The sequence below is a fragment of the Oryzias melastigma genome, linkage group LG18 (assembly GCF_002922805.2).
Source record: "Oryzias melastigma strain HK-1 linkage group LG18, ASM292280v2, whole genome shotgun sequence".
NCBI lineage: Eukaryota > Metazoa > Chordata > Actinopteri > Beloniformes > Adrianichthyidae > Oryzias > Oryzias melastigma.
In genome coordinates, this window is record NC_050529.1 from 13611824 (window position 1) to 13636791 (window position 24968).

The 24968-nt window shown below is 38.3% G+C and overlaps 1 protein-coding gene and 1 non-coding gene across 3 annotated transcripts; both read left to right on the top strand.

Annotated features, from left to right (window-relative positions):
• Positions 1-4552: 4552 nt before the first annotated feature.
• On the top strand, positions 4553-22289 carry dtx4a (deltex 4, E3 ubiquitin ligase a). Of its 2 annotated transcripts, none has more exons than XM_024288631.2 (9): positions 4553-5245; positions 5372-5586; positions 8316-9507; positions 18204-18265; positions 18434-18595; positions 18666-18727; positions 19584-19904; positions 19988-20077; positions 20984-22289. In XM_024288631.2, exons 2-9 carry the CDS (start codon positions 5379-5381, stop codon positions 21212-21214), a joined length of 2328 nt encoding a protein of 775 aa, XP_024144399.1. In that variant the 5' UTR covers positions 4553-5245; positions 5372-5378; the 3' UTR covers positions 21215-22289. The 2 variants fall into 2 exon arrangements, with proteins under 2 accessions (XP_024144399.1, XP_024144398.1); XM_024288630.2 differs by having other exon boundaries at positions 4553-5168.
• On the top strand, positions 4627-4698 carry trnaa-cgc. Its single transcript has one exon. It is a non-coding gene; the product is annotated as a tRNA-Ala (tRNA).
• Positions 22290-24968: the final 2679 nt, after the last annotated feature.

Consider the following 24968-nt stretch of genomic DNA (forward strand, 5'->3'; position numbering starts at 1 on the left):
AGAAAGCAGTTATGACTTTCTTTTTTCTGTAACAAAGAAGCAACGCACCAAAGAATAAGCTGTGGTGTGGGAAAAATAAATGAAAGCTAAACCCATTCAACTGTGCAAAGCACTGCAGAGCGGCCCACAGCTGCACAGTGGGGGGAAAAGGTGACGTATCTGACCAAGAAATTACTGTAAAGATGCACCAACGTCAGGTTAATGAAATGGGTGGATTTTGAGCTAAAGTGTTTTATAGGATTTTAAATTCGGCATAAACGTACCAAAACATTTTTAAATGTAACCTCTTCATGCCGTATGTTGCTAATTTGGAACATACAACATTTAATATAGCATCACCTTGAATGGCAAAAACATTGATGAATTTTTTCTTATATATATATATGAAAATAAATGTAGGCATTAATGGGTTAAATGTGGAATCTCTACTCCAGTTCAGATAAAAAGCTCAATCTTAAGTGAATACACTTGTTGATCTTCCACATAAGTTAACAATAAAATGTAGTAGTACAGAGTGGAACGTGTAGACTTCAACCTTAGGCCGTGGTGCACAAACAGGATGCACTTGTCAAGTTTCACTCTCAGAAGCAGCAAAGCTTTTGAACTTTATCGGCACGCTTTATTTTATTTTTTTTTATGCCAGGAAAGCTGGACCTAAAACATAACTTCCACTTTCAGAATTCATAAAAAAAAGCAAAATTATCGAAACAATTAACTCATTTGCAGCTTGTTCTTAAAAGTCAAGTTGTTAGGATTCTTATGTTTACATGAAAAAAATCAAATAAAATCTGCATGTATTAAAATGATGCTTTATCAGAAGAAAAAAAGTGGGTTCAGTGTGATTTTACTATAGAAATGCATATAGGTTTGCAAAAACTAAGGAACCTCAATCTTGATATAAAAAAGGCCTTCCTCTTTCTGAGTCTTTTTTTCTCCTTTCCACCACACCTCCTGTAGTTTGTCTTTAATCTGCTCTCAGCCTCCTCCTACTTCAGCATTTCAGCAGGTTGGGTACCGCATGTCTAACCTCACCGCCATTCTCCTCTTCCTCCTTATACTTGCTTGTTCAAACAAACCTCCCTCTTCTCCACATACTTTGGTAAGTTTATTCTAATGATTTAACTTTAAATTATTTTTTTATGTAAATATTTACCTGGTTCTCTCTATTTTAATACAATCTCAATAATCTTCACATAAAGTGTTTTCGTTGGTTTAATTTCCAGTAGATTTTTTTTATTTAATTACCCTAATGCATTTGTCTTTGCACTAGATTTGTTTGCCTGTTCTTTTCTTAAAATTTTTTAAGTTCTGAAATAAATTAAATTAAGTCACACCATAGCGTGCTAACACTTCGCCCAAAAGTTGCGGTGCTGATGAATTGTCACTTTTGACAGGAAACCAGCAACGCTGTGAGCAGCCTGCTCAGCTTCCTGTCGTTCCACTACACTTAGACAGATTCTCACTGCAACCCACAAGGTGTTTCTGATATTCAACGTATGTATAATCTCATTATTAGCACGCAGGGACATGTTTGCAACATAAATCTACATTTACTCATCAATTGCTCAGCAGTTTTGTAAACAACACTTACTCGCTTCTAATCATTTTGTTTTTCGTATTTAGCTGAAAATGACAAATTCAAGTATTAATGTAAATTTAACACTTACTTTCCTTTTTTTATTTCTAGGTCTTACATGTAAATAGATGAAATATACCGATGGATTCTTGGCGGGCAGGGATGCTTTGGTGAAAAATTGAGTTTTTGTGACAACTGATTTCCATCTTGCAGATCTTTTCCATCAGTAATTTTCCATGAAAGGTGCAGTATAATTTTAACGAACTACAAAACAACAAAACAATATATATATATATATATATATATATATATAAATATATAAATTCATTCATTTTCTTGACCGCTTTGTCCCTTTCGGGGTCGCGGGGGTGCCGGAGCCTAACCCGGCTACTGATGGACGAAGGCGGGGTTCACCCTGGACAGGTCGCCAGTCTGTCTGTCGCAGGGCCATATATACATATATACATATATATATGTATATATATATACATATATATACATACTTTATGTATCCTTTTTTTACTTTTTATGAAGTAATTCAAGTTATCTACCTTGTTTTAAAGTCTGCATAAATGCTAAATTGAGGATATACTTAATTTATTCTTTGACAGACCCTCAAAGTAGAAATGTAAAATTGGCTTGCTTCTTTTCCATCTTTCGCATATACCTTGAAGCCAAAACTTAACCCAATAGACTCTTTTTGCACTGGTTTTACTCATTTCAGCTTAGAAGCTAAACATAGAACCAGACTATTAATTTGGGTCTAAAACAGAGCCTTGCTATGAGCTGCTGGTTTCATCCCTTCTTGTGTCCCAAGTTAAACTTTGGTGTCTGATTCTTGACTGGTTCTATGAAAACTTCATGTTAGCTCTAAAAATTACTCCACAGAAAAATGCAAATGAAGATTCAAAAAGAGATCAAACAAAAAGAAATGCTGGTAGCAAAACAAGGAAGTCACCTACCAGTGCCACAAAGGGCGCGAAATCTTTCGCCTTTGCTCGTTAAAAGAAAAAGTTCTACCATTCCTTTTATTGTATTGTAGATACATTTCAATATATTTTTTTCTGTGTTTCTATATCATAGACAATGTAAATATATAGAAAGATATACATTTTACATCTTCCTTTCGCTTGTTTTATGCATGTGAGTCAATGTCAAAATCTGTCCTCTGAAGAACTCCATCATTCATTGGGATAATCATTTTTATTTAAAGCTGTATTAACACAATTGTGTGATTTATTCTTTGATAAAAGTGTTTTAAATTTGGTCAATCCTATTTACAATTTTTTAAGTGAAGGTGCCACACAAATAAAGATTTCATTTTTGATTCTCTTTGTCTTGCCAGAGCTTGACAAAGATATATCAAAAATATTTAATTCCAAAGTTTTAGCAGCATATAGTAAAAAAATGTGGTTTTCTATCCTAAAACTCAGAAGGTGATACAACTTTTTTTTGGATAACATTTTTTTACACACACAAATAACCTTCACTGAAATATGCAGATTTTGCGGTTCATAGTGACTAATTCTACACCCCTTCTATCTCTATCTTCAGATTCGAAGGAAGAAATGCATCAATCCACCCAGACTGTGCTGTGTCTTTTTTTCTTCTTGATAGCTCTACTTGTGTTACTGTTTTTGCTCTACAAGAAATTGAACAGGGAGACCAATGGTGAATATACCGTTCACCGCATGGTGTATAAGGAAGGGGGAGTCAGGGACCGTATGAGAGCTGCGGTGTTGACCGTGGAGGGACACCTTGGCTTTCAACTGTGGCCTCACAGTGACAATGACATTGAAAACATGGATGGAGAAGATGATGTGGAGCGACAAGAAGAGGATGAGGACAGCCAAGCAAGTGACTCGGGGGGAGAAGATGACCAAGAAAACCCAGAGAACGACAGTACTGATCCGAGTAACACCTCTGAGGGAAAGGGGGGTGAAAACTCAAGCGTGGAGGACGTAGAAGAAGGAGAGCATCGCAGACTAATGGTTGCGGCAGATGTAACAAATGAGACAAGTGAGGACACGGAAAAAAAGATAGAAGAAAATAAAAAAGTAGAAGGAGGTGAGGGTACTGGATTGTTGATTGACCTGAAGCAGTTTTCTGGAAGTGCCATCTGGTCTGAAGAGGACGTAGGTGACAGCAAAGGTGGAGATTTAACTGCCTTGTGAGAAAATGAACCTGAATTTGACGTCACAATTTAAACAAAACCTAAAACGTTTGAAAGAGTTTTTCTTATAGGTTGGATTCCATTGGGAGATATACAAAAAGTGAATCTAAACGAAGGCAAAAATGTAAAGTTAAGAGAAAAATTGGACCTGATTGTATTAAAACTGACTGTATTAAATATGGAATATTTACTATAAATAGTTTTCATCTTATATTGAAATTTTACAAAATATATTCAGATAGGTGTCTTAAATTGTGCTAATATGGTAGCCATTTAAACTTTCTGATGATTATAAATGTTCTGTTGTAAATGTACATTTAAATGCTTATGAAGGTTTTTCTGTCATGGTTGGATATTGTTTTCTTTCTTTTCTCCTATTTCATGTTTTTTATTGTTCAAGAAATATATTTTGTGCTTATAAATGAAACTAAATGTTGATTTACTATTGTAAATTTAAAATATACAATAAAAGTTATAGAAAATACTTTACGTGATTTATTAATGAACAAATTTGCTCAAAAATAACTACATTTGATGTGGGCTTCTATTTCATTGTCTAACACAATTAACAAAGAGTGTGAAAATAATAATAGTATGGCATAAAAACCCATACCCATTTTCCCTTAAAAATAAAATTATGTGAAAAATAACACAAGCTCAGTTGACCACAGATTTTTTTCTGTTAGTGTCACTATAGATTCTTATGGGTAATCAAATTTTAAAAGTTTGATATGATGTAAAATTTACTGACCTATACGATGATAAAATTTGGATTAATTTTTGAAAAAGATTCAAAATTTTACTTGCCTACATTATTCATAAGAATACAGAAGCTGGTGAGTGTAAATATCTCTAATTCGACTGCTTTATTTTCAACGGGGATGTAGCTCAGTGGTAGAGCGCATGCTTCGCATGTATGAGGTCCCGGGTTCAATCCCCGGCATCTCCAAGTTGCTTTATAGAGATTTATGTTGTTGTAAATTTGTAAACAAATATTATTTGTTCTGTTAATATTATTATAAGTTTCACTTAAAAGTAAATTATATTTCTAGATTTAATTTAACAGTTAGGACCTTTAAAATCGCTGTTGCGACAAAAAAAAAAGATAAATAAAAGACACATAATAAAACAAAAATAAATTTCCAACAGGTTTCTTATAACGCTAGCACTAGTTTTGTAAAACAACAATTTTATTGCAAATTTATTTCCCGTCAAGATCCAACTTGAATTCTCTCCTCCTCTCACCCAAACTTGACTGTCCCTGAGAAATGATTTCAGCAGACGTCACTCATCTGCATAGGGTGTAAAATGCAACCATCCTGCAATCCTCCCCGCAGCCTCTAAAACGCTCCTCGTCTCCCCTCAAACAAATAAAGGCGCTCGCTTCTTGCTGCATACCTGCCACCACAAACATGGAAGGTACGGTTTTGCATGCGCGGTCCGCTCGGATCCACCTTGTTTTGCGTCTAAGATGGATGCTGCGTTCACACTGCACGGTGATGGCAGGGAGTCTTTTTTTTCCTCCTTCTTCTTTTACATTCTCGCGTTCCTCGCCGGTTCGTTGCAGACGCCCCACTGTTTTGATTTTTAATGATGATGTTGTGTGTGTTTTGATGTTGCAGGAGTAGGATGTTACTAGCATCCGCCGTGGTGGTATGGGAATGGCTGAACGAGCACGGACGCTGGCGGCCCTACAGCCCGGCTGTCTGTCATCACATCGAGGCAGTCATACGGAGCGACCCCCGCTGTGGTAGTGTCGTCCTCGGCCAGGCGGACTCTCGCCTCTCGCCCTACATCATCGAGCTGCATTCCATGCACCAATTCCGACAAGACACAGGTGAAACCACCGAGGCCTTTCTGTCATCTTCAAATCTGTTTTATTCTCCCATAAACAAATGTTTAGTGTATTTATGTACGTTTAAGACCACTGAATTGATTGTAGCACTTTGTTTTTTATGATGGAGGACATGTATCAAGAAAAAATATATTAATATTATTTATAATTCTGAGTGTTTCTTTATTCAAATCGTTGTAAATCAGGAGCAGACTTAAAAACAGCTTGTAGCTTGTATGCCTCTTTTCCACTGAGCGGTCCAGACTGGACTGGACCAGACCAGTACGGTATATTGAGCATTTCCATTATTAAATGGACCCACTAGTCAAGCATTTAAATGTACAAGTCTGGAACAATTCACTCAGTTTTTTTGGTCCCCTGTTGGTCATAGGTCCATAGAAAAATTGAATTGATCAATTAGGGTGGAGCTACTGTCGATAAAATCCATTGATGGGCAGAAAGGCATTCCATTGGGCGGTCCAGACTGAGACTGGACTTTTGAACATTTCCATTACAAAATGGCAACACATTCTCATCCCCAAGTTGTCTCATGTTGATGTTTGATTAAGGCCCCTTCCGCGTCACTTTTTGATGTTTTGGGTTTGCCCTACATATCATCTTTTGACGTCCTAGCTGTAAAATCAAGGGTCCACATCCCTCGGGACGCAGTACCGGATGTGGACTGGTCCTCGGGACGTGTCCAGCACTAGTACCCTAACTTTAACCCGGTACTGGTTTGCGTCCGGTCTGTACTGCATCTATTACTGGTTCAGGTCCAGTACCGCATCTGGTCTGGTGTTGGGTTAGGGTACCAGTTTGCTACGTGTCATGGTACCGGACCAGTTCTGGTTTGCGGCCCAGAGGTTGGGGACCTGTGATTTAATGGGAACAGTCCGCACGTCAAAAAAACGACAACTTGTGGACACCCAAGACGTAAAAAAGTGACACGGAGGGGTGAGAATATGTGGAAAACTGAACTGGTAAGCAGGACAGACTGATACAATTTCTGGTACCCTGTTGGTTGTAGGTCCGTAGAAAAATGGAGATAAAAGTATAAGTTGGTCTTTGCTTTCTTTGTTCGACCTGGCATCTGGCTCAAAACTGTACAGCTGGATTGCTCAGATCTTGTTATCCATTTCTGTTGCAACGCTAATGTTAGATGGGGGGTGTGAGGGGGGGCTATAAGCTACAGATTAAATGGATGGATGCTGGAAAGTGTGGCATAATAGATTTGGAGGGATTTTATTTGGACTAGTTATGCCTATTGACTTGTTGGGAGAACTGGTCTGACTGGCTCTTCCCCCCTCACATTCCAAACAGGAAGTACCTGCTGGCTTCAAGAAACCAAAATCCCTGAGACTTTTATTGTGAAGAAAAACAACTATTACTCAGTTGTTTTATTTGTCAGAATAACCATTCTTGCTTTGATACCTTTTTTTAACATTTTGTTGCTAATCCTATTTTTTCATGATCTTTTTTTTTGTAAGTTATTCAAATTATAAACTGGCCAATCAAACGGCTCATTAAAAGTCTGTGGATTGTTGGATTTCCCCGAGCCCAGTTTCAAGTGGTAGGGGTGTGGCCTTTTATCAAGCTCACTCTTAATTTGGAGGAGTTGTTGCCATAGAAGCAATGACTTGGACCAATCACTACTTATTGACGCTGTTGTTATCGCAAAAACATGGTGACTGAATATACTTCGTTTCGTTGGAGACATTTTTCATGGGTGACATCACACTCACTCAGTCCAGTTCGCATATACAGTCAATAGCTGTAGCCCTCTGATTGGGTTGTTAGAAAGACCAATCAATGTGCTGCACAGCTCAAGTCTGCTGAAGATAAAATCATAAACGAGGTTCTCTACACATATATTTTTGTCTTCATTATATACTAAAGGTGATAGAGGTTTGTATCTGTCGGGATCTCTTGGTTCTTTTTGGCCCTCTCGGCCTCCCATATACTCTCCTGCCTCCACTGATTGCTCATTCAGTGCAGCTGATTCCAGGACTATTTAAGCTTCATTCCTTTACCTTCAGTCTGCCAGTTTGTTGTATTCTCAATCCTCAAGTAAACCTTCTTGTTTCTGACTGATAGTTCTTGTTCCATGTTCTGTATTCTGAATGTCGAGTCAGGTCAAATCTGCCCCTTTTGGTGTGTTGCTTTTATTTGGATTTCTGGATTGGATCTGGATGACCCAGGACTAGAGACTTCCAGTGTATCTTGGCAGTGTCATCATTCCGTGACCACCTGAGCTGCAATAAACATCTTTTATCTTACCCTCAGTGTACGCCTCCTTTGGTTGACCTCCATTTTGACAGCATCAGTTTTGATATCTCCTTGTAGGGTTGGGTCCAGGATTTGTCAAACTCAGAACTGGCTAAAAGTATTGAGTAGGGCTGGGTTTCCCACCCAAAGGACAAAGTCAATTCGACTTAGATTCACTAGTACATGATTTGATTCCCCTTTATGGTTAATTATTAATACTTAAAACAATCTAATTTCCTTAGTAATGAGAAACCGTTTTCATAAAAGTAATGATAAATTATTATTAAAAACTAAGTGAGAAGTTTTTTTTTTCTTTAAAAATGAAAGGAATACCTTAAAGGGTAAGTTTATTAATGACTGAGATCTAATTTTATTCAGATTGTATAAACCACACTCTAGCACAGGTAGTATGAGAGGTTCATATTTCTCACAGTGTTTATGATTCTTTGTTGTGAACACTTCCGCAGGTACGCTTCGACCTGTACGCCGCAGCTTCTACGATCTGTCCTCGGCGCCGGGCCAGGGCTGGTTGTGGGAGTGGGAGAACGACTCTGGAAGTTGGACCCCATACGACACGGAGGTGGGCATTGCGATTCAGGCAGCTCGGGATCGTCAGCAGCCCTGGCTGGACTTGGCACCACTGGGGTTCTGCTACCTTATTGACTTTGAAAGCATGACCCAAATCAACGGGCAGACGCAGCGCTGCCGGCGCATCCAGCGGCGCTCCGACCTGGCTTACCCGCTCGTGTCTGGACCTCTACCCAAATCGCACCATGCCTGGGGCCCCACGTCTATGTCCGGACATGGAGGAATACTGGGGGTTGACGGGTCGGGTGTTGGAATGGGGATGAGGATGAGCAGCGGCGGGGCGGGGAACGGGAGTGCGTATCCCAGCGGAGCACTCCCAGCTTCTGCCATCACGTCTTTGGGACAACCCTGTGCCTGTCAGCAGTGCATGTTGGTGCTTGGTGTCAAAGCAGGTACCAACCAGGTGGGAACAGCGCACACTCTGGGTCGAAGGCCACCACAGATCAAGCCGCCCAGTCCCAAATTAAGCAGCTACCCTGTCCCAGGAAGCTCTTACTCACTAACTCTTCCCCGGCCTCCGTCTTTGTCAAGATCTTTTTTCCCACAAAGGACGTCTGTTGTCGGGGCAACAGGTGGCTTCGGTGTCACCGGTATGGGACCATCTGGAGGTTTGGGTTTTATTGGCAATAGTGGCGTTGGGAGCACCAGCCTTGGTTTTGGAGGCGGCTTCAACCACTCGCTTTCTCTCCTCGGCCCAGCCACTGCCGCTCTCTCCATCTCCTCCACTCGTCCTCCACCTCCTCCTCTCCCACCTCCTCCACCACCTCCTCCCCCTCCCCCTTCCACCTTGCCCTCGTCAGCTGCCACCTCCCCTCCTCACCCGTCCACTTCCTCTTCCTCCTCCCTTTCCATGTCCTGCTCTGCTTCCACGGCGCCCGCCCCTCCTCTCATCTCCACAGCGGCCTCCACCTGTACACCTTCGCCTTCGGCCCGCGTTCTGGGTCCAGTCTCTTCATCTGGTGCTTCTGCCTGTGCAGCCCCTCTGCCACCCCGCTCCAGCCTTGCAGGACTGAGTCGTCCCGCTCTGCAACGCATCGCCATGGCTCAGTCACGAGCACTTATCGCCTCTGGGTGAGTTTAGAAACACAAAGTTACGACTATCTGGTTAGCTCTTTTTTGATGATGGACTTTTTGGAGTAGCCAAAAAGATTTGGACCATCAGGCATGAAAGTTTGGCTCAAACTTAGTTTTAAAACTGAGTGTGTCAGTTTGGCAGGAACACTGATCTGAAATGTGCCAAAGGAACAATTTTTTCAGTCAAAAGTGAGGAAAAGTAAGATAACAGCTTTTCGTTATTAGGGAAAACATGTATGACTGGCAGGACACAGTGTGTATTACTAAAACAGCTAATTTCTAGTCTAAATCAAGGATAGGCAACTCCAGGCCTCGTCTACAGCGTCTACAATTTCCCTACACATTCTCCCAACTAGTTATATATGGACGTATGGCCCGTGTCCGATTAATGGACCACTACAGGGTTAGGTTACTGGTACCAGTCAGGGTTGGGGACCCTTGAGGGAACAGCTGGCACTTCAAAAAACGACAAGTTGGGGACACCCAAAACATCAAAAAGTGACACAGAGGAAGAGGCCTGAACCAAACGTCCATATTTGTCAAGTTGGGAGTGAGAATCTGCAGGATTTCCAGATATCTAAGCACATTTTTAGGGGAACTACAGTTGCTAGTCATGTGTTAGCTCGTTGGAAGTCCACTGAAAGAAGGCTGCTTTTACTGAGGCATCTGATTGGTCAGTTTATAACTTGGAATAAAGAAAAATATCTTTAAAAAATTAGGATTAGAAAGCAGATGGTAAGAAGAAGGTCCTTGTATTTGTCACGCCAATGCTGAGGCACAGTCATTTTTGACTAATGAAAGCTTCAGTCTTGTGTAAAAAGACGTCCTTTGTTCCAAGACTTACGCAAGACTCGCTCTTCTTACCTTTGAACCAACAGTTTCATCACACTGGAAACTCTGACATTGTTCTTTGGTGGGTTTTGGCTGTCTGACAGCCTCCTATCTCAGTTTTATCCCCACAAGGATCTTCTTTAGCTGGAAGCTCTGCATGTTTGGGCTCATTTTTGTGCTCGCTTTGAAATAATCAGACATTTTCTTGATGGCAGAACTGTTAATGAACCATCTAACTTTTGCTAAAGTTTTCAGTCAAGGCTTTTGAGGTTATTGGAGCCTCGATGAATCTAGAAAAACTTGAAACTTTAAGAACTTTTGAAGTATCAATAGCAACAGATGTTGGCTACTGTAAAGGGCATGACCAAAGTTATAATCACACAATTGCTGAAAAGAATTTCAAGGTCTAATAATATAGTTATTCTATTGGTTGAATTTCAAACCGAAGATTGAAATTTGGTCATCCAACCTCATTCTTGTTATTTGAAGGTTCCACTTTCTTAATATGCTAAAATATACACCATGGCACATATTTGTCACACACTCCAGAAATTAGACAGCTTTTGAAATATTTACATGCAAAAAGCTGCTAAAACTCTGAAAATTGTTTAAAAAAAATTAAAAATAGGATCCAAAAAACAAGATACCACCATAAAAACCTACATTAAAGTAATTCTAGTCGATTAAATGTGGTTTGAATAATCTAGAATGGGTATACTGATGTTTGGAATAGGCAGAAAGTGGACTTTAGATCAACATCATTTTTATGGAGCGGCCTGTACAAGGATGAAGTTGGTGTCCAATGTTTTATTTATTTAGCCTCCAGTTTCCCTCAACTTTTGAGGATAAAGTTCATCTTCATCCTCTGTAAAAAATCTGCATCTGCTTCAAACTTAATTCATAGACTAGATTTTGTGGAAGAGCCATTAAAATTGTGATAGAGATTTTTCCCATAACACATAACTGTCAAAGTGGAGGCTAAAAAAATCAAACATCAACTACAGCCATGAATTTTAAAGTGTGATGGATAAATATATATAAAAAAAAGCATTTTTAAAAATATAACCATAAGCAATCATAATCCCCCATTTGAGTGATTTTATTAGCAATATCCTAGTAATATTAGACAGTCGGTCTGTGTTAAACAACTTTTTGCAATAAATCCATATTTATTCCCAGTTTTTGCCTGTTAAATTTAGATTTCTTTTATTTTGAAGTTCTTCTGTTTCATTACTGGCCTTTTTTTGTTTTTAAACCTTCTCTATAGATTTGTATTTCTACTTTGCAAGCTTGGGGGTTCAGTTCACCACTTTCAGAACGAATCTTATGTACTTTAGATATTTTTAAAAACGACTAAGCGACTTGACATCCATAAGATCCGTCAAGGGAAATCTAGTAGTTTTTCAAAATAAAACTTCCTACCGAATCAGATTAGAAATAAATTCTTTTTTTTTCTCTGCGCTACGGTACCAACTGTCCCACAGACCGGTACCGATCCACCACCCTGGGGTTGGGGACTATTGTTTTAGACACACAGCATGGGGGTGGAAGCATCATGTTGCAGGAGAGTTCAGCTGATTGAGTGATTATTGTTTATAAAAAAAAAGATGACACTGTGCGGACATACACATCTCGAATTATGACTCTTACTCCTAGATTTAGTAAAAGTAGTTTATAGGTGTAAAAAGTCAGCAGTATTGAAGTGTTGCAGCTAGAGGGCACTGTTATGAAAGTAAATGAGCACCTTTTTTTTAATGAATACTGTTTTGCATCCAGTTTTAAAGGAAAAAGATCCAGATTTAAGTCTCCACATAACAGTAATACCTTTGAATTTTCACCTTATACATGCAATAATAGAAACATGTGACAATTTAATGTATGATTGTAGTTTCATCCGTCATTATTCACATTTTGTGCATCATTTGTATCCAAAATGATGAGTCATCTTAGTTTATGATAGCTTTTTTTTTAATTTTTTGGCACAGTGACCAAACCGTGACCAGCAACCACGACCAGCCGCTGCATGCTAAAAACAGCCGGATTAATGGCTGAGATTTCTGCATTCTGTTGTAGCGGAGGTGTTTAAGAAGGTGAGAGTGTCCCTCTTTCCAGCAGATGGATGAACCTGCTGCTGCGGTAAAACCACCAACGTCACAGATCAAGCGTGCCGCTGATCCCATCAGCCAGGGATTCTGTGCTTACCGCTTTATCCCCAAATTCATTCACGGCGCCGCATGATCCCCCGTGCACATGAGAGGAAAAGTCCATCAGGCGGTCAACCCACATACTAGAAAACATCCATGTAGCTTCACTGTGGATGGCTGTCTCAGCTGCAGACTAATAGACTGCTGGATTAAACACTCACCCAATTGGGATGTTTATTTTCTACCTGGATATCTAGTTCACAGCCAAATCCTGATAGAACAGTCGGATTAAATTGCAGGATTTTAACCTCCCTCAGCCTTACATGTGATGAGGTGATTCCAACCTTACAATATCATCAAGCTTCAAGTCTAAACCTTCTTCTGACACCCCATTCAGAGGGAGAAGAGTTCATGTCCTCTGATGGTCTGGTTTATTTGGGAAGTTTGGAAGGAGACCTAATCTGTGGTCCGGACTAAACGAACCTGCATGAGCACGTGGGATCTCTGTTCATTTGCAAATGAACTCTGGTCCAGTTCACTGCAGTGTGCAGACTGCAGGTTATTCAGCCAAAGGATTAACATATTTATGTACTATAGAGCGCACTGGATTATAAGGTGCAATTGTCTTTTTTTAACTCTATTTCTTTAAAAGTCTCAATTTATGAATTTGGAAATAATGCCTTAAAAATGCTTTAAAAAGTCATGAGTTTTGATATCTGAGCCTTAAAATGTGTGCTGTTTGAAACATATCCATTTCACATTTCTTTTTGAAAATGTCATTTTTTTAATCCCTATTATTTGACTGAGCAACTAATGGAAATAAACAATGCCAACGCCACCGTTTTAAACATAAAATGAGAATAAATTAATAAAATGGGAAATAGGCTGAGATATTGGTCTTAATTTTTGATATGCATGGCCTTGAAAAGGTCTTAAAAACTCTGAAATTTTACTTGAATAAACTTTTAAAAACCCTGTTACGTCATAAAAGGCACACCAACCTATAAGGTGCATTAAGCAAGACAAAAGAGTCAGACTTTATTAACTGTAGTCACCGTCATTCTTGTGTCACGTTGAAGCATTAGCCATGCTAGCGTACACGTTAGCCGCATTAGCATATTCATAATACATATTACTGCTAACTTTATTTGCAACACGAAAAAATGACAATATTTTGACAAACCATGTACCATGACCCAGATGGATGGATGGATGGGTGGGACCCTGGTCTTTTCAGAAATTGACAAAAGACTGGTGATAAAAAAAAGCCTGTCAAATGTCAGACTCTTAAAACATCTGATTGACGAACTAAGGAATTAGAAACCACCTGGATGTAACCAGTATTAATATGATTGGTCATGGTGAACATAGAGTTGGAAAAACTCAAAAGAACCAAACTGGAAAAGTATTAATGACTGTTGTAAAGTTGTACCCATTGACTTTATAATAGAATTGGACCCAGTAACCCTCTCCCACTCGTGTTCCAAACAGGAAGTACCCCTTGGTTCCAAAGAGCCAAAATCCCCTTAGACTTCTATCGAGAAATAACCATCTATTACTTAGTAAATATATTGTTTTCTTTAGTGGAAGTTATTCAAGTTATAAACGGATCAATCAAATGCCTCAACAAAAAACCGTGGTCTCACATCAAACGTTTAAAACTTTTGACAGATTCTGTGTTTCCCGCTTTCAATGGGTATGGGTGTGACCTTCTATAAAGCTCGCCTCAGTGGTTGTCATAGAAACTACTCAGACAAATCCAACATGGCAACGTCTCTATCACAAAAAAAGAAAAAAAGGGCGACTGAATTGACTTTATTTTGTTAGAGCCGGAAGTAAGTCATCACAATTACTCAGTCCGGTTCTCATATACAGTCAACTTTGGATTTAAATGAATAGAGACTTTGCTCTAATGGATGGATGGACAAACCACTTGGTTGTTATTTGGTGCACTTTCCATGTAATCGGGTATTTTTGTTTTCAAATGAGCTTCAATCAGGAAGTTAAAAGTTCCTGGTAATACATGGATTTAAGTGAATTTAAAGCACACATTGAGTCCTTTTTAAGTCATTTTTCTAAAAAAGGAAGCAGACCACCATGCCAGAGTTTAAGAGAAGGGGTTTTTTGGTCTTTTGAATGTGGGATGAAAGTGCGTTGGCAGTGAAATGAAGCAGATGGAGTGTTAAAGTGTGAAGGTCTCCAGCATCACAGGTGATCAGAGTGACCATGGTTTCCCTCACATCTGCTGCGTTCACCTCGAGCTTCTGCTGCTCCTCGATTTAGCCGCCGAGCTTTCACGTGATTCCATCAGCTTGACTCCAGGTGTGAGTACAGAGCGTGCTGCCATATGTGGCGGCATGTGCAGGGCTGCAGATGGACCCTAATGCCATCAGATTAGCTCGGGGATGAAAGAAATGTGACGTGCCCTCTTCCCCTCATTTCCCTCCTTCTCTCTCAACTCTTTTCAATCTTCTCATCTGTCCTTTTCTGCAAGCTTTTCTCAAAAAGCGTCATTGCTTTCGGTCAGGGAGGTTTTGTAACTTCCTGTGATGTTCACACGTAGAGCGACTTAATACCACAGGCGGGGCAAGTTGTTGGTAAACAGATAAATATAGTGACACGGCACAGGGTGTTCATGTTGACCAGAACAGGAGAGAAAAAGGACTTTGTAGTATAAATATAGGAAACACTAGAAAATCATAAAGTATTTTTTACCTGATAAGAAATCTTATAATAAGATATAAAAATCTAGAAACAAGGAGTTCCACTCATTAAAAGAGGATAAAATAAGCCAAAAAAAGCAAACTTTTAGACATAATTATTTTAAACTGAATGTTATATATCCTAACAATAAGTTTTTTTTTCTAGTTCTAAGAAAATGGTTTGTATTTTTTAACTTTTTATCTATCTAATTGTAGTGTTTCGGCTGTGGCTGCATTCGGTTTAGTCATAAACACAAAGATCCACAAACACACAGAGGTCCCACTCTTACACAAATACACAGAAGCACCGAATAAAATGAAAAAAAACAAAAACGAATAACATAGTTTACTTACGGTGACAGAAAATCTAGTGTAATAAATAGAAATGACTATTTTTAGAACAAAATGTCAATGAAAAAAAATGACAAGTACCAACTTAATAAATTCTTGTTTATCTAAAAATCATCACAAAATTCACAAAGAAATACAATAATAAAGAAATACTCAGAAATGTAATTTTAAGATTATTTTTCCTTACACGTGTCCTCTACCATCTGAAAAATGTCATCTTAAAAACACTGTTTTAATTAAAGTGGGTCTTTAAAGGGAAGTAACTTAAATAGAAAATCCCTAATCAAATGTCATCTATCCATCAGTCTTGTTTCTTATGTGTATTAATATATTTTAAAGTTTATTTTAGTCTGTAAGTATGAAGTAAAAGGGGTGAAAGTACATGCTTTTAAAGGGGCAGACATGGGATTTTTCTTTTCTTAAGAAAATGTACTATATATGTATTTTTTGGGCCAAAAAGTTTCAACAAAGGAGGTCATTCTTGTGATTTTTACAACCACAAAAACTCTGTTTTAAAATTTTGCAGCTTTTTTTTTTTAGGAAAATATTAGACATCCAAATTTTTCTAATTATTTTTCAGAAATCCCTAATTGAAGCACAAATACCTAACTAGTTGGATCTTTGATGCACAAGTTTTAAATTAGATTTTTTATGCCTATATTTGATTAAATATCAATGAATGTTTCTAATTTCCATCCAAAACCATTTCAGTTCATCCATTATCAGTCATTAGATTGAAAAAATTCTAATATTTATTTAACAAAATACTTTTTTTTTATTAAAAATGTAAATTTAAAATAAATTTGATCAACAGATTTGATGAATCCATTTTGAGGATTTTTTCTATTAGGAATAATTTAAAAAGGAACATCTATTAAAAGAATGCTCAGTTTTCTAGGAACTAAATTCAAATATCATCAAACTCCACAAATGACTCATGACTTTATTAAATGACCACGCTGCAGTGGTTGACATACGTGCGCGTCCCTCGCGACCGCCTGGCACCGTGACGCGTTAACCGACAGGTAATCCCTCCGCGTAACAAATCAGTGGCCTACAAGCACAGTTCAATCAACAGATGGGAGCAGGTGGCTTAGCCCTTTAAAAGCAGGAAAGAGACCCGACGGCGGGACTCAGTCGAGGGACGGGACGCCGCGGCGATCTCTGTGTCCAGAGGAACTAGAAGCTCAGGTTTAGTCGGATACTCGCTTCTGTGAACAAAACCATGACTGTCATCAAAAGTGGCCGACCGTGAGTATTTATGGGAACTGTTTCTTCACATTAACTGGGCTTTTAATAGTCTCTCAACTAGTTTTTTAAACCATAGACTGTTATTGATCGAGATAATGACGGATTTAAACTCTATAACCGGTGCTCAGGTGTGTCACTTTGGGTTTTCAAGTAAAAATTAACACCTAAAAGTAAATGAATACACTTTGATGAAAATAAAGGTAAGCTAGATCTTTACTGTCATTGTCACAAGTACAAAAAAATTCTAAAAGTGCTTTTTTGGTTTGTGCAACTCATACATTAAACCACCAATTTGCAATACAAACTAATGGCTTATTATAATAAATATTAAGACATAGAAAGTGCATCATTCAGTCACTAAAAACAGGAAATTAAAATGAAATTGTTGCCAGATAAAAGTAAAAATAACATGATTTATTAATTTTTTTGCACAAATATTTAAAAAAAAAATCCGTCCAACACTTAATACATTTGCACAATAATTATAAAGAATTCAGACATATAAAATACAGATACTTAACAAGAATATAAACACAAAAAATATATTTAAATGAACAAAATGCATTTGGATTCAACTTAATTCAAAAATTAAATTGATTTTTTTAGGCATTTTTTAATATATTTTATAGCAAATGCAGCTTTTTCCTACATTAAAAAGGTAATTTTATAGTAGAATCTTACTAAAAACTGACCTCGATTGGTAAAAAATGTGGAAAAGCTGAAAAGTTATACAATTTAAGTGAGAATGTACACATAATAATTTATAATAAGTGGTTAAAACTAGATTAATAATAATGAATATAAAAGAAAAAACTTATGACTACATTATTGTGAATGAAAAAATGAAAAATCATTTGTTACACAGTTCAAGCAGTTTAGAAGAAGTATTTTTCTTTTTTTTTTTATTAAATCAATAAAAAAATAATTATTACATTTTTTAAGTAATGTTTTTTTAGCCATGTTTAAGATATGTGCAGTAAAACCTGTTCTGAAGTCTTAGTTCCTTTACATAAAAGTTTGTTACAACACAACAACAGAGAGGTTTAAAAACTAAACCTAGCTAAAAATGTTAGCAGCTAGCTAAAAATCACTAGCTTGTTTTAAATAAAACGTGATTCAAGAGTATATATCGAATTATACCCTAAAATAAAAGTAGTGAGTATTCTATTAGTCAATAGACAGTCAACTTATCTCCGAGTCCGCTCAAGTTTTCGACTCAGAATCCGCTTAAGCCTCCCAAATCTGCCGAGTCATGGTGACCAACATCGGCGCGTCTGCGTGACCCAAGCTGTTTACGCCAGAACCAAGCATACGCTTGGACTCAGGTGAATTATCACCTGCAGGTGGTGTGGGTTTGAGGTGACCCGGTCACCCGGAGGCACTTGGGTTTTAAATAGTGTTGTTGTCATTTCAGAGTGCCAACAGTCCCAGTGAAGAACCTGAATGGATCCAGCCCCGTGCACCCTGCTCTGGCAGGTAAACAATCACCCTCACCAATGCTTTAAATACATTTAAAAATGTGTTTTTTTAATTTAAGATTGCATGATAGGAGTTTATATACTAATATATTTAGGTAACAGGAAGTGTAATGAGGTCAGTAGACAGAAGAAGCGGGTCATTTGGGTCCTCTGCTGGTCATTACAGGTATTACAGGGATCCTGATGAGCGCAGCCGGACTTCCTGTCTGCCTGACCCGGCCCCCGAAGCTGGTGCTTCATCCTCCTCCGGTCAGCAAGAGCGACATCAAACCCGTGCCGGGGCTGGGCCACTGCTGCCGCAAGACCACCAAGAAGCAGGCCCGGAAAGGTAAGGGAGGGGTTGGACTTTTTAGGAAAGAAGGAAAGAAATTGTATTTATTTATTTTTGATGTTTTTAGGCAAAACGCCAGAGGAAGTGGTGAAGCGTTACCTTCAGAAGGTCCGAAATCTTCCTGAAGAGGTGAGTTCGTCGACTTTTGGAGAGACTTTCAACCCTTACGTTCAATTTTGATAAGAAAATTTTAAAAATAAATAGAAAATCTGGTTATTTAGCACCTTTTAGACCAATCATCTACACAAAAAAGGAAAATATTAACATATTGAAAGGTTATTTAAGATATTTTACTATTAAACTTCTTTAAATGTATTTAAATGGGAGAAAATTATTTTCAAAATAAAATAAAAAAGTAAAAATTTACTGGAAAATTTGTTTTAAATATTCGAGACCACAAATTTCATTTCAATAAAATCAGGGAGTTATGTTTATTTATGTATTTAAAAAAAGGAATTTTATATTATATATTTATTTAATAGTTATTAAATAAAAAAAAACATTTTATTTTTATGGAAAATGATTTACATTTAGATGCTTTTATGAATGACAGAAAAAAGAAAGTACTCTGAAAATTAGCTAAAAAAATATTAAAATAATATAAAATATTTTAGTGATTTATTTTTTATTGTTAAAAAACAGATTCCTTTTTTATTTATTTTTCATAGGGAGTACTGTGTCCTTGACTAACACTAAAATAAATAAATAAAATAACTTAATAAATTTTTTATTTTTTTACATTTTTCTTTGCACTCACTAATTTTAGCAACTTAATATTCTTTTTGGTTTCTGGATTAAAAATTATTTATATTTTAAAATGTTTTGTTTCAATCATTTTTTTGTTTCTTTTTTCAAAATAAAAGACAGTGTTTTCTATGTAATTTCAAAACAAAAAAATGTTTGATTTTTTGTTTTTCTGTTTATGAATGTCAACATGTGGGACAAACCCTAAAATGACAAAAAGGTGTTTATATCTACTTATCAGGACTGTACCATCTGCATGGAGCCCCTAATGGGACCGTCCGGCTACAAGGGTCCCGGCGTGAGCGGCATCTCGCGGGCCGAGTCGGTGGGGCGCCTGGCGCAGTGCGGTCACCAGTACCACCTCCAGTGCCTCGTGGCCATGTACAACAACGGCAACAAGGACGGCAGTCTGCAGTGTCCCACCTGCAAAACCATCTACGGGGTCAAAACGGGCAACCAGCCCCCCGGCAAGATGGAGTACCACGTCATCCCTCACTCGCTGCCCGGCCACCCCGACTGCAAAACCATCCGCATCATCTACAACATCCCTCCCGGCATCCAGGTGAGGCCTTGACCTGACGCTGACCTCAGTTTTGTGTGTATTTATCTATTTGGTGACGTTTAGGGGTCTTTTGTGGTTTTTAGGGCCCTGAGCACCCCAATCCTGGCAAGCCGTTCACCGCACGGGGGTTCCCCCGACACTGCTATCTCCCTGACAGCGAAAAGGGACGCAAGGTAACGTCCGATTCCTGTTTTAGATTTCATGCTACGTTCACACCGAAGTCTGTTCTGTGCATAAACACGTGTTTTTGTGGCTGAAATTTCATATTTTGTCTCAATATTAATAAATAATCTAAAATAAAATGTCAAATTAAAGCTGAAAAAAGATGGAAAAAAAACAGAATTCCAGGAAAAATGTCCAATAAATAGCAGTGAGAAATTCTTATTTTTTTGGGCTGCCTGTTGTGATTTTAGCCGGGATTTTTTTTTTGTATTTTCATTCAAAAACATGTTGATTAGTTTGTTGATCAATTTTATTTTAAATTTATTTTTTTTTTTTTATAAAAATGGTTCGTTAAACATTTTTGGGGTTTCCAGAGCAAAATAAATCCCGTTTTCCCAGATAAAATGTTCTGTTTTTGCATGATTTTATGTCTAGTGTGTGATTATAACAAAGACAAAATGACACAATAAAGGTAGTGTCACATTAGGTGAGATTGTGCTGATTAAAATGATACCAAATAAGCAGCAGGTAGTCTTTCAAATTGAAAATACAGAAGTAAATTCAAAAGTAGACAGTTTTAGACACTAGGTTAAAATTAAATGTTCTAAATGTAAATTTTTTTGTCTAATTTCATTTTGTGATTTTTTTTGCAGAGTGGCTAGCAAATACTATAACTAAAAAAAAGTTGATTAATCGCGATTAATTTTATCCAGATTTCCGATTAATTAAATTTTTTTTTTTTTATCAATTCCCGGCCCTAATATTTTTACTTTAAAGGGTAACCAAACAGGGAAGTTGGAGCTCAATTGATTATTTTAATGTTTGTCATGTTGAGATACAATCGGTATCGTGAATTGTGTACATAGCATCACAATGTAGTGGGCGGGACTTCATTTCGTCATCACCTCCTCCCTCAGGTCCTCAGGCTGCTTCTGGTGGCGTGGGACCGCAGGCTCATCTTCTCCGTGGGCACGTCCAGCACCACTGGCGAATCCGACACCGTCATCTGGAACGAGGTGCACCACAAAACCGAGTTCGGCTCGAACCTGACGGGCCACGGCTACCCCGACCCCGGCCACCTGGACAACGTCCTGGAGGAGCTGCGGGCTCAGGGCATCACGGAGGAGGAGTGTCTACCCAGAGACTAACTTGAGCCCTTGAAAGCACACTGGAAACCAGGCGGGAGTCTGCAAGCGCACAAGTCCTGGAGACTCGCAATTTCTACGAAGGTGAAAGGCCGCTCAGAAAAAAGGCGGCGGCAGCGGCGGCGATCGCTTCTTTCCTCTGCATGAGTCAGCTTGGCTGATCCAGTCTTGGGGGCGAGGCTTTAAAAAAATATAACATACTGTGAGACTCCATAACAAGAATGTACCTGATAAATGAAGACGTGTTTACGACTGTCGCTGCTATACGGGACCGGGGGAAAAAGTTTTATTTTTTTCTTTCTTATATTTTTACTTTTATTGTGTTAGTCTTTGGAGCCAAACCAACTTTTTTCACACTCAAATGTGGAGCTGCAAGCATGAGCGTTTGTTGCCCTCCAGTGGCAGAATTCCAGAACTACATTCCTTTTTTTGTGTTTTCTGAAACTTGATATTTATAGCATACATTTATAATTTTATAATCTAACTTACATCTCGTCTTATATGCCGTTTTATTTGCACTTTTTCTTGGCTGGCTGACTGAAGGTTTTAGATGATTGCTTGTCACTTTAAAAGTCAGCTAACTTTCTTTAAAAAAATTCAACAATCAGTGTCAATATTTTGTATTTTATTAGCTCACAAACTGACATTCCTGAACCGCTTGGCCCTTAGAGCATGAGCGCATCTAAAAGTCTTGTATTTGCATTACCAGGATTGATGGAGGATTACAAAGTCCCCTGTAGGGGGTCCAAATTCCTAAAAAGCTGGGATAGGACCCCCTACGTGAGCTGAGATTTGCACACCGCTTTCAACTTAGTATCAAAAAGAAATGGACAGCTTGAATCTACAGTGTTCTTTGTGTGTGTGTGAGTGTGTGTGTGTGTGTGGGACAAGTTCAGCTGTCGAGTTTTCACCGACGGTGATCCAGCTTTGGCCAAAGTGGTCAGATCAGTTTGCAGTATCACATATTACTCGAGGCCAACATCAGAAGCATTTATACTTTACGATACTTTATGTATGCACTGTGTATGTATGTGTTTTTTTGTGCCCAAATTTGCATTAAACGTTTTTTAAGGTTAAAGCTTGGGTGTGATTTGTGCTGTGGCGTGTCCAGATCAAAGGATTCAACAATAAATGCTTAGATTATTGATAGGAAGACAAAAAAAAGAAAGTATAATTCAAAGAAATAGATTTTGTAATATATTATTGTTAAATTTCAATACTTTATTACTTTATTTATTTAGGCCTCTTCAGAAGCTTCAGTATTGTCCCTGGTGTCCTTTGACAGCTCATTGGTCTTGGCAGAGAGGAGGCAGCCTGACTGTTTACGGATGCGGACAGGTGTCTTTTATCCGGGTCAAACAGGTGACATTAATACAGATAATAAGTGGAGCATCAAGGAGCTTCCTGACCCGTATATTGTGTTCGGGTCTAAATTGACCCGTTTTCAAGTGAGGAAAATGGGTCAATTTTGACCCAAGCTCAATATAAGGGTTAAATATGAAGAAATCTGTCTGTGAGGAATAAACATCTTCTGAATCCTCACTTTTTTTAATGAGCCCCTGTAAAAAGAAAATTTCAGGTCAGGTAGTTATATTTCAAATTGTCTCAAAAGGGGGTGTGGCTTTTTGTTGGCATGTAGCCAATCAAATTCCTTAGCTTCTGGAATGGCCTTACTCAGCACGTCCGGCTTGTTTGTCCAATTTGAGAAAGGTTTGCTGATATTCGTCCCACATGAGATCAGACAGGTTCAATGTGGCCACTGAATCTAAATTAATTTGACCCCCCTGGGTTAGACAGAATAAAAAACTAGTCATGTACATCAAATTGTATCACTTTGCTCAGAGGAACCTTTTAAAAAATCCTCAAAACAAAAAAGCAGCCTATTTAAGTGTACTACAAGTATACTTAAAACTATACTAAAAGTAAGGCAATATATTTTAATTTTTAAACACTATCTTTATAATATGAACCTAAAATGATCAAATTTAGACTGACGTCAGAAGTATTCAGTCAGCTTTTCTACACATACATTGGCCATACTTGCTATACGTACAGTATACTCAATACTTAATACACAAACTTCAAGTGTACTACTTTTTGCCAAGGCACGCCTTGGTACCACATGGCTGGATTATATAGATCACTGACAGTTTTAACCTTTGCCTCAACGTGAGCAATCAGTAGCTTAGTCTGCTCTCTAGATTAGCAGACGGGATTACCCTAATTAATGAAAAAGGTGGCTAATCAGAATAATGGCCCACAGCGGTCCTGGAATATAAGAAATACCAGCTTGTTTTACAAAATTCACACACATGCTGCCAACTCAAGTCTACAAAGAAGACTGAAGATCTGTTGACCTTTGACCTTGGTCTGAGGCAGTGACCTTGAATTTTCCTGAAAATGGAAAAAATCACTTTTAGTACTTTGAAGAAATTAAACTCCCCTTAGAGATTTAAATCTGTCGCCTCCCAACTCTTCAAGCATTTTGGGAAAAATATTGATTTTAAAGTTTGTACAGTCTGAACAGCATTGATATGGGGATCTTACACATTTTAATTAGTATTGTTTTTTTATTATTTTATTAGTATCGTTAGTAGTATTGGGAAAATTAATACACAATTCCATGGCTCAAGCTGAACAAAACGATATTGTCAGGAGTCAACACTCTGTTTCCCCTTTAGTCATTAGCGGGAGCCATCTCCGAGTACTGACTGCACTCAATCTCCCATCAACCCCAGCACTCAATGTTTAGATGGCTCCACACCTGATTCTCATCAGTTTATCAGCCACAGGATATTTAAGCTCAGCTCAGACCACACTCAGTGTGAAGTATTGCCTGTGTCTTTCTTTCAGCATACTGAGTGGTTAACTCTGATTCTCAGTACTTTTTATTTTTCTAAATGCCGGATATGACGTCACCAATTTCATAACGTGAAAATCAAATCAACAATAGCATTTTTTGTGACTCCACTGTGTTTTGTTGATAAAAATGTGGAAGATTTATTAAAAAATTACATTTGAACATGTTTTTTTTTTTTTGCAAAAATTGTTTGACCACAATGTATTGTGGTCTATTTTTGCTAAAGTTTTGAGCATCGATGCACGCTAGTTTTTCGCAAAGACTTCTAGGAAATTTCTAGGGCACTGTATAGTAAGTAGGGAAGGATTTCGGACATACCCATAGATTTGGACAGCTCAACAGAATGGTGAACGCACTTTATAGTGCACTACATGGTCCATAGTGAAGGGATTTGGGCCATGAATCAGTGTCCTGTCTCCATCTCAGACAACCAGAGGGAGCCATCGCCTGAGTTCTAACTCTAAACTTATCTTTACTCCATTTCCCATCAGCCTCTGCCTTCTGTTCCCAGACCTCACCAGCTGTTCCTCATTCAAGCAATTACCTCAAACATTTGTAATGAGGCTTCAGGTTGTGCTCAGGTGCGAAGTCTTGTTCTGTTTCATCCTACAATTCTGAGCATTATCTCCTACAGTCCTGTTTCTGTCTAAGCCTTTCTTCACCCCAGCCTGTCTTTGACCACGGATCTGCCTCAGCCTGTGACAAACCCTTCCTGGCCTCTGCCAAGCTCACCAAGTATTATCCAAGCTCCCTAAATAAAAGACTGCATGTGGGTCCACCTGACTCTTTGTTACAGTGCGATATGCATTGCTGTTGTGATTTAGTCGTCAGTGTGCGACTTTGTAGTTCTTTACAAAATCAATGGAAACAAGCCCACAAGGACACAGCTGTTTTCTG